General features: G+C 42.8%; 4 protein-coding genes across 4 annotated transcripts; 3 read left to right on the forward strand and 1 right to left on the reverse strand.

The window, feature by feature from the left end:
* Nucleotides 1-1,824: 1,824 nt before the first annotated feature.
* On the forward strand, nucleotides 1,825-3,025 carry IL334_005482 (uncharacterized protein; the record flags this gene model as incomplete). The annotated part of the gene is made up of 2 exons (XM_062937195.1): nucleotides 1,825-1,990; nucleotides 2,043-3,025. The coding sequence occupies 2 exons, from the start codon at nucleotides 1,825-1,827 to the stop codon at nucleotides 3,023-3,025; spliced, it is 1,149 nt and encodes a 382-aa protein (XP_062793246.1).
* A 696-nt stretch (nucleotides 3,026-3,721) lies between these two features.
* On the forward strand, nucleotides 3,722-5,156 carry IL334_005483 (uncharacterized protein; the record flags this gene model as incomplete). Its single annotated transcript, XM_062937196.1, has 7 exons — nucleotides 3,722-3,835; nucleotides 3,921-4,034; nucleotides 4,099-4,213; nucleotides 4,307-4,529; nucleotides 4,650-4,778; nucleotides 4,863-5,018; nucleotides 5,093-5,156. 7 exons carry the CDS (start codon nucleotides 3,722-3,724, stop codon nucleotides 5,154-5,156), a joined length of 915 nt encoding a protein of 304 aa, XP_062793247.1.
* A 440-nt stretch (nucleotides 5,157-5,596) lies between these two features.
* IL334_005484 (uncharacterized protein) lies at nucleotides 5,597-8,818 on the reverse strand (the record flags this gene model as incomplete). Its single annotated transcript, XM_062937197.1, has 10 exons — nucleotides 5,597-5,773; nucleotides 5,847-5,954; nucleotides 6,011-6,065; nucleotides 6,122-6,333; nucleotides 6,471-6,729; nucleotides 6,896-6,953; nucleotides 7,079-7,193; nucleotides 7,302-7,463; nucleotides 7,560-7,962; nucleotides 8,151-8,818. The coding sequence occupies 10 exons, from the start codon at nucleotides 8,816-8,818 to the stop codon at nucleotides 5,597-5,599; spliced, it is 2,217 nt and encodes a 738-aa protein (XP_062793248.1).
* A 2,378-nt stretch (nucleotides 8,819-11,196) lies between these two features.
* IL334_005485 (uncharacterized protein) lies at nucleotides 11,197-13,052 on the forward strand (the record flags this gene model as incomplete). Its single annotated transcript, XM_062937198.1, has 9 exons — nucleotides 11,197-11,361; nucleotides 11,446-11,500; nucleotides 11,579-11,789; nucleotides 11,858-11,889; nucleotides 11,949-12,071; nucleotides 12,134-12,293; nucleotides 12,359-12,661; nucleotides 12,743-12,812; nucleotides 12,870-13,052. 9 exons carry the CDS (start codon nucleotides 11,197-11,199, stop codon nucleotides 13,050-13,052), a joined length of 1,302 nt encoding a protein of 433 aa, XP_062793249.1.
* Between the last annotated feature and the right edge of the window lie 521 nt (nucleotides 13,053-13,573).

The following is a 13,573-nucleotide window of genomic DNA, read 5'->3' on the forward strand; positions in this document are numbered from 1 at the left end:
TACAGAAGCTAGTGGGAATACGTATCATGTGGATGGGAGCTACCAAAAACACTAGTGATCATTTGCTTCTTAAAATTGTCCCTAAGCCGTACATGGACGCTATATTTCGATTTCAGTTTGGCCTGAGTTTGATACGTCATGATTACTTGACACCTTCAAGCATGGTCCTCTGACCGATAGTCTGTATCTGACATGGCATGTACCAGCAATTTGACCCGCGCTTGCATCTCAAGTATAGAAGGGGGGCTTGAGCGGGACGTATAGCATTCAAGATCGGTTTCGAGCTGGAATTCGTCTCCATGAAACCGATCTGCGTCTATGTCTGCAACCGCCCGCCTACACTCTCTCCTCCTTCACTATCACCTGATACGCATACAAACGTTCCATGAGTGACTGTCAAACTTTTGCCTTGCTTTCGGAATCAGCCAAAAAGGCCCGCGATCCGAGATGAATACCCAAATACTTTCTCCACCCTTCACCTTTCTTCCATCTTTGCTTTTTCTCACCTTACCTTGGTGTTCTTTCACAAACGATCCGACATTTCTTAACGTTTCGAAGTTTCCGTAAAGTACAAACGATAACTTGAAATTACCCTAGATCGGGCCAGGCATTCATTTCAACCTTTTTAATAAAGTCTTTGATAGACTCTTCAAAATCATCACTTTTTTCACTTTTTCGAAAATTCATTTCACGGATCACGGAGAAAGCAACACGGTAAGAAAAAGATTGAATCTTATCGGAGCCCCCCAAGACTGGAATCACTAAAACCGCTTTGCCTTTTCGCTTTCTAAATCCTCAGTGCCGCTGGCGGCCCTTCATTAAGGTTTGTCGTTCCATTCTCTCCTTAGTACAAGAAATCCCTGAAGTTCTTTTCGACCGTGACAAGCGTAAGAGCCCATTTTTTTGTTTCCTTTTCTCCGAAAGGCTAAAAGTGGCGTATTAACTATTAAGCGTGACAGTGGATATTCACGTTTTAACTTTTTCTCTTCTTTCTTTTGGCTCATACAAACAGTTGTCCTCACGTTTCCCGCTTTTCACGTCAGCCTCTTTCTGTCACTCGTAACTACGGTGAAAGAAAAAGCCTCGGAAGGGATAACATATACGCTTGGTAACTGAAGGGAAATCTTTTCGGCAGTAGAAGCGAAAGATAATCATAACCAAAAAGCAAAGAAAAGACGCGACTGCCCTTTATTTGCATTTCGTTCCTTTCGTTCCAATTTATCCTCTTGGTACTATTTTCTCGTGCCGAAGTAACCTTTGATTAACGTGATTTTTTGATCTTTTTTGACTTTTCAACCATCTAGCTCGCTCTTTCCCCCCTTTCAACTTTTACAGTTCACATTTTTGATTTCTTTCTAACTTGATTAATTTCATACTTAAACGCAAAAAGAGAACCCCTGGTGGGATAACTTTCCGAGACGACAGGAGACGCGACAGATTTCCCAAAGTCAAAAAAGTAAAGATCTCCAGTGACATTTCGTAAGTCCAATAGTGACTAAGGTAGAGCGCGTTATCATCCGGATCTTTAACGTCTATATAGATAGCGGTCGGTAAGTGATTCCATCATCATCCCCCCTTTCCCATATTATTCATCCTACATAATCATATTATTCCGATCTCAACTATTTTTCATACTACTTGTATGAGATTCTCAACTCCCGATCTAACCAAAGATCCTCAATAAAACTCTCCCTCATACCAACGAGGCATCCTCATAACTGACTCTCAACCGGCCGATTCCCTTTACAGAATCAACCTTTCTTTAACCAACTACTTTCGTGTCTTTCTGTTCTTTTCAACCCACCCACAAATCAAAAATCAACCATGTCTTCGACAGCCATGTCATACTACCCTTCCGGTACTCCCGAGTTCGAACCCATGTCCCCTTGTTTTGAGGACAGAACTCATCCCGCTTCCCTCTCAGTCTGTGGTATCCACAACCCTGCTCTTCTCGAGCTCATCCGAACCGATGTCTCCCGTGAGATGGTCTGTGAGTATCTGCCTCTTTCGACAATAAGCTTGGGCTAACCTTCATATATTAGACTACCTCGCCGACCGAACATCATCAGTGATTGCTTGCTCCACTAAGATCGCTTTCCCCCCTTCCCCTCCCCCTACACCAGTAAAGGACAGCCACCAATCACCCGGTCTTCCATCTTTAGAGACCTTCATTGCTGTTGTCTGTGAACAATCAAATGTTCAAGTATCCACCCTGCTCGCTACCCTTGTCTACCTTGAAAGATTGAGACATCGATTACCTAAGGTCGCCAAAGGTATGCCATGTACCAGACATCGAGTATTCCTTGCTACTCTCATCGTCGCCGCCAAATACCTCAACGACTCATCACCCAAAAACAAACACTGGACTAAATACGCTCAAATGTTCTCAATTGCCGAGATCAACTTGATGGAGAAGCAATTACTTTACTTGCTCGATTACGATTTATCAATTGGTGAAGAAGAAATCGTTGAAAACTTCGAGCCTTTCCTGTCTCGATACACTTTCGACTCACCTTACACATCATCATCATCACCTGAGCTTCCCAACACTCCTCCTACACCCGTTCGAATGCCTTCTCAATCTACCCCTAGACGACAGGGTCACCGACGCGTCTCATCAAGAGGTGATGTCACTTACATCGCACCACCTCTTGATCGATCAGGCTCTTCATCTTCCCTCGAATCAGAAGACATGCCTCTTACACCTCAACAGGTATCATCACCAGTCATGTCAAAAAGCAAATCAGGCGTTCGATCAGTGTCTTCCGCTCAAATCCAAGTACCTCCAGCGATTTACGAAGCTCCTTCTGCAGGCAACTATGCTCTTCCTCGATCGATGACCACAAGTTCATTGGCCTCTCGAGGTTACGAGGGTAAACCCGCTCTCGTATCTGCCCCTGTACCTGTACCAGTGAAGGAAGGTTTCTTGAACCGATTGCTTCGATCAGATAGACGACAAAAACCTCGAAGTAGATTAGAGGAAGATGAGGAAACAGTAGCTGCTCTGTCATGGACTGCTGTGTAAAATAGTCATCTTTGGGTAAATGATGGAAGTCGATTGAATCGTACTTTCAAGGATAGGATTGGATACTTTTGGGCTTTTAAGGTTGTTTATTGTCTAGACGACATACATTTGTAGCTTTACACACCATCAACACATACACACACAATTAGCATAGGATTTGGTTCAAGATCTCACCAACGATTGATTCTCTCTTTTAATTAGTCAAACTCGCTTTGTTAGATAGTTACTTCTGTTTGCCCAGGCTGGTACAACAACGAACTTAGGTAGATAGAGGACGAACGATTTGTAGCATTATCTCATTTAATAGATAATTTATGACAAGACATGCAACGACAGGATCTTGATGTCTACCTACTCCTTCGGTCCAGCCGCATTCCTCGCATATGTCTGAAGTTGGTCTTGATCGCATTCGAATCACAGTCGTCATTTTTATACCAATGGGTGGTTCTTGCATGCTTATCATCTGATTTGTATATAATCTTTTCTTTTATCTACTGATTTGTATATATGTTGTTCTTTTCATTCGATGATTTCCAATGGTGCCTTAAATAATCTGTAATCCGAACCAAAAAACACAATAAAAAGAAAATATAGACCAAAATCACCTGTGCTTCGAGTCAAAAGAGATGACTTCCCCTCTGCTTCTTCCTTATCCTCATCTCATTCAATCCCACAATCTCAGGTCTGAACATAACGATGTCTGAGCTACTATCTCCTCCTTCGAACGGTGCTGGGTTACGGCTGACCCAAAGTCAGAAAGATTTGGTAGGAGGTTCAGTTGGTGGTATGGCTCAAGTGCTTGTCGGTCAGGTATGTTCTTTCACCTACAGCTAACGGAGGGATCGTACGTTCCATCATTCTGAACTACTTTCATGATGATGCTGACTCTATCCAGCCTTTCGATATTGTAAAAGTCAGAATACAGACAGCTCCTCCTGGAACATATGCTTCTCCACTTGATTGTGCAACGAGATTGCTCAAAGCAGATGGACCATTAGGGTTTTACAAGGTATGTTGAACTTTCTTTCATAAGGTACCAACGTCATCCAGACTGATGTCTGTTGCATCTACAGGGTACTCTGACTCCTTTATTGGGTATAGGTGCATGTGTTTCAATCCAATTCGGAGCTTTGGAAGGTGCGAAGAGATTCTTTGCAGGTCGGGCTAAAGGCAGAGAGTTGAATCTTGGTATGTCCATATCTGCTTTCGCTAATCCTGTTTCTTTTGCGCATGAATGACAAAGACAGCCTTTGGCTGATATTCAACATGTCTTGTTCATAGGCGAACTGTGGATGAGTGGAGCTTTTGCAGGAGTAACAAATACTGTAATTGCCAGTCCAGTTGAACATATTCGTATCAGATTACAGACTCAACCTGCTGTAACACCTCGTCTATATTCTGGACCACTTGATTGTGCTGTGAAACTGTATAAGCAAGGAGGCGGATTGAAAGGTCTCTTCAAGGGACAAGTACCTACCATGTGGAGAGATGGTGTTGGTTATGGGTGAGTAAATGAAATCGATTTCATGTACTTCAAACTCCTTTGACGGAAATAAACATCCGTGACACATCACACTGAACCTATGTCGTGAGCCAAGCTGAGACCTGGAGTTCTCTCTTTTAGGTGTTATTTCATGGCGTATGAAGCTCTTGTTCAAAGACATCTTCGAACGACAGGCTTGAGTCGAGATCAAGTATCACCAGTATGGGCAGTCACTTATGGTGCTGCAGCGGGATATGCATTATGGTTTTCGTGAGTTTCACTTTCACTCCTACTCAATTCGGAGCCCGAGACTGATACATGCGAGCCCTTGCTGAAATGACATTCCCAAAATAGGATATATCCAGTCGATGTGATCAAGTCAAAATTACAGACTGATTCTTTAGATCCCACTAAAAGGGTTTATAAAGGAATGATAGATTGTACAAAACAAACTTGGAAAGCACAAGGTATTAAAGGTTTCTTAGGTGGTTTAGCCCCCACTCTTATTCGGTGAGTCAGAATCTCGAATCGATACGTGTTCAGAAGAACAACAGGGATGCTCATATACTCCGTTTTCTTACCAGATCACCTTTCGCAAATGGTGCTACTTTTGTAGCTTTCGAGTTAGCTATGCGAGCTATGAATTAGGATCATGATCAAACACACTATAGATTTTTCACACTGGAATAACGGCTTTGCCTATTGCGGGGATTTACATTCTAATACCCATCATGATGTATATCATTATGAGATAGATGGTTCACGACAATGTCAACAATACATGTCAAATATGCATAAAACTATAATGTCAAACAATGTTTAATCCTTTTTAGTCAAATATCATTAGGTCACTTACATCTGACTTTCGACGTAACATCTGCGTGACATGAAACTCACGTATAGAACTGCTAACATCAGTGACTATGTACAAAAGACAATTTGCACAACCGAATATTCGATCAAGTTTAGAAAGATGAACCATCTTTATCGATTCTCGAAAGACCTTTTCCTAACATTCAGTAAATGATCGAGATTTTGCGTGAAAGTGCTTCCTTTGATTCGCATTGTCGATCACAGTGTTGACCTGCCTATTTAGAAGGTGTTGCACCATTTCCATTCGCTAGACCAGGCATCCTCAGAACAATCTTGGGTTGTTTTCCTCCGCTGGAAGATTTGGCAGGAGTTGAAGGTAAGGGTTGAGGTGGGGTAGCAGGGGAAGAAGAAGGATCGGTTGGACCCGTCGGAGCATAATTGGGTTGTTCCACCTAAAAGCATGATTTAGCATGACGATAAAACTCTCGGAGCTTGTGTCCATTTTATGAGATTCGTATCACGTACATTATCGATGTCGTTGTTTCTCGGAACAGGCTGATTGTTAGCGGGGCGGCTTGGAGCTTGAAGAAGGGAGAGTACAAGATTTGCAGCTTCCATATCCTCTTCACTTAGCTAAGTGGTTGTGCAGACGATTAGAAATATATCACTGATCTCGAAACGGTACTTACAGAAACAAGGGAATCCGCAGTGGTATCAGAAAAGTTATCAGGTTTGATAGCACCACTGAACGTTATGTTTCAGTACGACAGCTACTTGATATTTGGGGAAAATTGACTAACCCTTTTTGCATGACTTTTTCCCAAAAGTCCAATCTAATGATCCTCTCTGGAACTCTGAATTTCTTTCGATTGATGATTAAATCTTCGTAATCTAACATAGGACCTTTTGGAGGTTCAGGTTCAGGTACAATAACAATATTACCATTATTCGGTTGATGTCGTGATTCGATATCGATGGTTTCCAAATCGTTTCGGACTGTCCGGCGTCGAGGCTAAGGTAGTTATGGATGACGAAATGTCAGCACTTGCTCTAGCTTTTGATCTCCATCATGCATCACTTTGTTCAAGACTTAGAGGGGGTTCCCAGCTTCTTGAAAATTCTAGTTCAAAAGAGTCGAATGTGACTTACCAGAGCTTGCTCAGCATGATTTGGACACATCCATTTCCTACCCGAATTAGGCATACTCGATAATGGTGGATCTAAACAATCCAAATGCCAAGAAAGGGAACAATAATCGCAAGAAACAATTTGTCTCCATGTTGATTCCGGATCAGTGATCAACGAATGATTCGGTAAAGATGATCCACCACAAACGTAACATGCAATAGGTCGATTCTTCCCATCTCGTTGTCGAAGTGGATCTCGATCTTCTTGAAAACCTTTACGACTATTTGTTAGACAATTGATTCGAGATGATCAGGTTATTGGATAGGGTTAGTGTTCATGTTTCGAGTGTATTTGGGGAGGAGAGGGACAGTGTTAGGAAGAGGAACAAGGTCATATGAATCAGCATATGCAAGATCACGCCAAGCAGTAGATCAATGGATACATACTCAAATTTAGTTCGGGCCTCCTCAGCATCCACATACTCTCCTCTTGTAGCGGTACCAACTGTGAAATTTGATTGTCAGCTCCAATTCTCAGATTTCTTCAATAACGCCATTTTCAGTATGTCTTTGTGTCCAGTCAATCTCCCAATGGCCACGACCATGAAACAGTTGAGATCTTTCACTCACCTCCGGTGAAATATGTCCGTATATCAGCTGGTAATCTGAATTGTACTGGATTATCCCCTTCTACCTTCTTGGTGAGTTGCTTGAAGACCATGGGAACAGGTTTCAGCTCTTTCTCCTTATTTGGAGAAGAAAAATCTCCAGATTCTTTCAGCTGTATCAACAACACCCCATTAGTATTCCATGAGGCTCATAAATAATAAGTCGAAACCGTTAAGGAACTAACCCGATCTGCTGAGCATTTCTTACAGTACCATGTCTCTTCATCGGGTAATTCGTCAATCCGTAATGGCGGTTCAAGACACATGAAATGAAACGATCTTGGACATCCATCACAGCACAAGAATCGACCTATGCCACGACAAGCAGAACAAAAATCTTGATTTGGCTATAGGGGGCAAAGGGCATTTAGTTTTAGCATGCAGTGCGACCCAGTCGGACTTGCATCAAATTTAGGGGTATGATGTGAAATTACTGAACATACAATTTCGACGTCCGCTTTCCCTTTGCCCTTTTTCTTTCCAGCCGGTATCACCACAGGAGCTTTCTCAGCTGTTCTTGCAGTCCCTCCAACTCTAACGTCTTTCCCACTAGCTGAAACTCCCGTTCTCTCTCCGCCGTCTCTTCTTGGCAACCTCGATCTCAGTCTGGACTCAAATCCAGCAGCGGCATCCCTTCGTATTGCGTCTGCGTCCACAGCAGCAGTAGCTTCTGAATCAGCGGGATATACAGGTAAGGATGATTGTATAGCTTCCGGTAAGGAATCAGTTGGAGGTGGTGGTGCGAAGATTGAGAGCGCTCCATTAGCAGGAGCCGGGGATCCGGATAAAGGTGTCCCTCGAGGTGATGGTCTACCTCTTGTAAGACGGGAAGTGGAGATCGTTGGCCTAATAGATGAAAAGCTCGAAGTGTAAGCGGTACGTCGTATGCATATGATAGCGTCTTGCGCTGATATGAAAGGGAGTCATGCATGAGGGTGTCCGAATTGATGGATGAAGGATTGAAAGAAAAAAAATTGGATTGCGATTTGGTTGTGAAGGATGTTTACAGAATATTCAGAAGGTGCCACACTCACTCTGACTTCCGTTTCTTCTTTGACCCAGTATCATCTCCTAAAACTGATGCATTACTTCTATGATCTGGCGTACTTGCTCTACTTCCTTGAAGAGGATTACTAGAGCCTGATGCAGCTGTTGGTGTACCTGTTCCCATAGGTGTAGCGCTAGGACCGGGAGTTGCATTCGGTGGCATACGAAAAACCAGACTGATTCCTTTGGTGGTCATGAGTGGAGGAGGACTGATTCTCTTTCTACCTCTCTTTTTCGGTACCGGTGCGGTCGCAGGAGGATTGAGAATGGAGATAGGATTCGATTCAAGAGGAATAGCAGGAGTGGGTGGGGTCATGATCACATCTTGTTCTGTTGTGACGGCGGATGTTGAATGTGGTACTACTGGACTTGCCTCGGTATTCTCTCTCACTTCAAACGGTTGATCAGTTTGGGCTTTAGTTTCCGCCTCTTTCATTTTCCAATAACCATCTCCGTTCCTTTTTGGTCTCTCAGATGATCCTGAGCTTGTCATTGGACGGCTAGATGGTCCTGCAGATGTGTGGGGAGTAGCTAATGATGGGCGGCGAGATGAAGACATGGACTCTGCAGATGGTGATGGTGGCAGTCCTCCCTTTCTATCCCTCAATTCCTCCTCTTTGACAGCGAATGGTGGTGGAGGGGTGTCAACGTCCATGTTGGTAACAGCCAAGGCGGAAGCAAGAATGAGGAGAGTGGGGAATGATTGAGTGTGGTAGACCAGTCTGTGATGACTTGAGCGAGCGTTGTAATATTTTGTGTTGAAAAGATGTCAAGACAGAATGTGGAATTCGTTTTCGGATGTGGCGTTGTTCCGGCGCAGGGTTTTGTCTGAAATAGAAATCGAGATTGGCGGCGACGAGATGTGGACTCCTATTCTGTGAGAATAATGATGGGAATTGCGGTGAGGACCTTCTGTGAGTGGTGAAGTATCATGGCATGGAAGTTGAAGGAGTATTGGACGGTTTTTGAGAAGTTACAATTCAAACCAGAACAACTGAAAGAAATAGAAATAGAAATTGGGAAAGGTTGTGTAATTGGTTCAGTATGAAAGAACTTGAAAGTGACGATTGGGATTCGAGCGTTTTTGAGAAAGTGCCACATTGATTCTATAATCCTAATTAACCATTAACCGGGTATATATACATGTATGAGTGCCAAAGGAACTACTGAACCATTCAGCAGTAATCTAGTATAATAATTCTATACACGCAATCCTTTTCAATCTCCCCTCTATTTTCTTTCTCGGCGGTTTTACCCTTTTTGCCGCTGGTTCTAGAATGGCACTTTACTGAGAGATGTTTATGTATGAAAACCTAGGGGGAAAATGTGTGGTTTCTCTTAGAATGTATGTACTGTGTGTTGCTGTGTATACGTGGCTTTGCACCTTGTGTCTCTCTCACGATGCGCACCTTACTTTTGCATCCCGACACGCCGATGTGGCATTAGGAAACTGCTTGGAAGTACGTAGTGATTGTGAACTTCGATGAAGGGGTGTCCAACCAAAGATTGCTCGAAGCAAGTTAATATGAATCCGTTCTTAGACTGGCATGCGACAGACCGCCAGTCCAATTGTACACTTCCATTACGACTGTCTTGTCTATACTTTTACGTCTTTCATGACACTCAAGTGTGATGCAAATTGTGCGAAAGTAGTAATAGAATGCATGAATTGAAGTCTATAATATGTATGCCCCTCTTCGACCCATCTCCCCACCAGCCATAAAAACCAGAGGAGACGGGAGATACGTGAGCTATGGATGAGTCTATATGGGACTCCCTCCTTCTGCCCTCACCTTAGCTTGCGTAGAGATGACCGTATAAACAAAATCGACTCCGGTTTGAAAAGCAGGAAGGTATGGAGAGAGGAGACTCAAGAGAAGAAAAGTGATAGTTGGAAATCTAGCATCTCTACGAACCCATGCAGAGATCGAAACAATGACAGAGACCACGAGGGAAGCGGAGTTTTGATGGCATGTCAATGTGGCATTTTCTGTTCAATGCATTTTCGCCACTCCAGCATTTTGGTAATTGAAAGAGGGGGTCTCCTTGATTCCCATTCACTGAGCGCCATCATCCGCTACACACATAAAGCGTATGAACAGGGTATGATTGCGACCAAGGATCGACATATGTCATAAGAGGTAGAAGTCGAGCTAACTGATGACCCCATTTTGTAGATCAAGCACGACATGCAGCATCATCATTTGGCAAGCGTTTGAGGTATATACATACCTGCTTTTGGCCCGCGGTGTGTCATGGGAATCGGCTTGAATCGGGCGGGATGTCACGTAACGTCAAATTGGGTTTGTTCATATATTCATATCAAATCGGTCATCCGAGCTGATTTCCAACAGTTTAAATTCCCCGAGCCTTTTGTTTTGTCCTTGGCATGTTTCGGTCTAGGTACGATGCAGGATAAAGCGACATTAAACGTTGTTGTCCCTGATTGACCACAACGTTATGAAATGACAATAAGAAAGACCTAGAACGGGTAGATAGGAGTATGCAATAGAGGTGATATCATATCCTTAAATTCTAGAGTCATGACTCATTTTCGAGTTCGTCCCAATTTTGGTATATGAAAATAACGCCTCAAAGGCAGTCGCAATTCATCGTCTTTTCAGACATCTCATATGCCGGAGCTAGAATACATTCGAGGCGTGGGTATCCACTGATAGGTAAGTGAGAAAGTTTCGATTTCATACGAGGGAAAAAACGCGGTTCCCCCGTATTCTCGGTGATGCGATATCAGTCTTTCAAAAAAATGTCGAGAGATGGTGTGATCAATTTCCCTACGGTGGTGGATATTTTCCTGACCAATAATTTCCCTTGATTACTTTATTACCCATACACCACACAGTATCCTTCTCGATGGCACCATGCATGAAGTTTGATAATGGCAAATGCATCTATATAAAAGCGGAGATGATGAATGCAATTCTCATTCTTCCTTCTCACACATACATAAAAGATAATACTGATTGCTGTTTCAAAAGATAAATCAACAAAAAGAAAGTACAGAAGCAAAGTAAAATGACTGTCGCAGCTACCGCGTCCACGATTCTTGAACAAGTACCTATTGGCACATTGAAGCTCAATGGACATTCCAAAAATGAAAAGCATGACAACGAGCATGACAGTGGACATTCAAGTGAAGACGAAGAATCAGTAGTCTTCGTTGATCCATACAACTATGTCGTGAGTAGGAGAAAAGCCCCTTATCATCACCAATCTATGAGATGCGGGGTTGACATGCTTATTTTCAATCTAAATCTCGCTTAGGGAGAAACATTTGGTTCTGGTCCAGGTGTAGATTACCCTTTCGCAGATTTCCTTCGTGAGCTTCGTATTGCGGCCTATAATGTTAACTGCCTGTAGGCATACTGATTAAGATGTGATGCGATCTTTTCTATAGCCCATAACCCAGACAGAACAGAATCAGATCCACCACTCCCTTATTTCGATATTGAAGATAGAGGTTTAAAAGCCCATCCAGGCGCAGCTAGACTTAGAGCATTTGTAGAAAAGAGAGGAGGAAAAGTAAAAGACCAGTTGATAGCTATTGGTACTGTCATCGAAGGCGATATTAAATTAGAAGATTTGGGAGATGAGGAGAAAGATGATTTGTAAGTTTTAAAATTTTCGCCCTGGTCACACGACCACCTGGTGCTGACAAAACGACAAATTTCTATAGAGCTCTTCTTGTCGCTCAACGAGGCGTGGTTTGTAAGTATTGTCTATCTTGGATGATCGAAACCATCTGTATGCTAATTACCCGTGAATAGTTTTCCGAAACCAGCACTCTCTCTCCATCGAAGATCAACGAGATCTCGGTAAACACTTTGGCCCATTACACAAACATGCTACCTATGCTACACCCAGAAGAGGTGATTTGGACGATGTAGTTGGTGAGTGCAAATGACTGCGCATCTGATTTAGGAAATACGGCTGATTTCTTTCCCCTTCGTAGTTGTTTATGCCGATCACAACTCAAGACCAGACCTTTACGCTTTTTCACGAGCTGAACTTTTCCACTCTGATGTAACATATGAAGTTCAACCTCCTGGAACCACAATTTTGAGACTACTCACAACCCCAGAAGTTGGAAATGATACCTTATGGTCTTCAGGGTGAGCCAATGAACTTGATCTTCGGGTAAAAAATCAGAATACTGATGAATACCTCAATGAAATAGTTACGCGGTCTACTCATCACTCTCTAAACCAATGCAAAAATACCTCGAATCACTCACTGCAATTCATTCAGGATATGATCAAGCCGCTTCTAGAACTGGAATAAGCAAAATACCACGAAGACAACCAATCGAAACTGTTCATCCTGTAGTTAGAGTACATCCCGTTACAGGCTGGAAATCAGTTTTCATCAATCCTGGATTCGTTACTAGATTAGTCGGTGTACCAAAAGCTGAAAGTGATTTGATATTGGGTTACTTGAAAGACACTTTCGCCCAACAAACTGATGCTACCGTCAGATGGAGGTGAGTAATGTTTCCGTCTCCTGATATTGCCTCATCATTTTCATTAGGTAATTGATGCTGACTTTTGAGCTTGATACATAGTTGGCAAGCAGGTGACGTAGCTATATGGGACAACAGAATTGTTAACCACTCAGCCACTTTTGATGCTTATGTGAGTTCTCAGCTGAACGTTAACGGTAGACCAGTATGCTGACCGGAGTTACTTTAGCCATCACTCCGACATGGTCTACGAGTAACTCCTCACGGTGAAGCACCAATCTCTGTCGAAGAGTACGAATCCACCACAGGTAAAAAAGCCAAAGATTGGTTAGAGGAGAGACATAAATCATTGGGTATCAAACCTCTTGCAAGGGACGATGGTAAAACCAAGAAGAGAGCGTTCAGAGATTAAGCTCGAGCTCTTTTACCGAGATGAGAAGAATGGGAAGTTGTAAATATCAAAAACGCTCAACCGCTTGTAACCTAAATGTAGGGTTCTCTTTGGTCACAAATCTGTAAATAAGAAAGGGTCTTCAACATATCCCTTGTTCTACTTACTGTTCAGATGTTCACGAAAATACATGTCATTAATTTATTGTATATAATTTTAAAATCGAGAAAAACATTATGATAATGCATGTTGTTTATACATGCTCTTGATCAGCCCGATCAGCCCTGACGTCTTTGCTTCCTATATTCTTTGAACGAAGACCCATTGCACCTTTGAACGCTCAGAATTGCTGTGATACCTGTGATCGAAATGCAAATGCAGTATAACTAATAGACATCAGACATCTGTTGAGCGGAGAATAGCGATTTTATTGGATCATGACGAAGAAGTTGGGTGCGACTTGGCGTGGAGGTTGACCACTCCGTTGTGCAAGCAAATCAGCGGTTACATCACCTCATCTCCTTTTCTGCAATCCCATCATT

The sequence above is a fragment of the Kwoniella shivajii genome, chromosome 7, assembly GCF_035658355.1.
Source record: "Kwoniella shivajii chromosome 7, complete sequence".
Lineage (NCBI taxonomy): Eukaryota > Fungi > Basidiomycota > Tremellomycetes > Tremellales > Cryptococcaceae > Kwoniella > Kwoniella shivajii.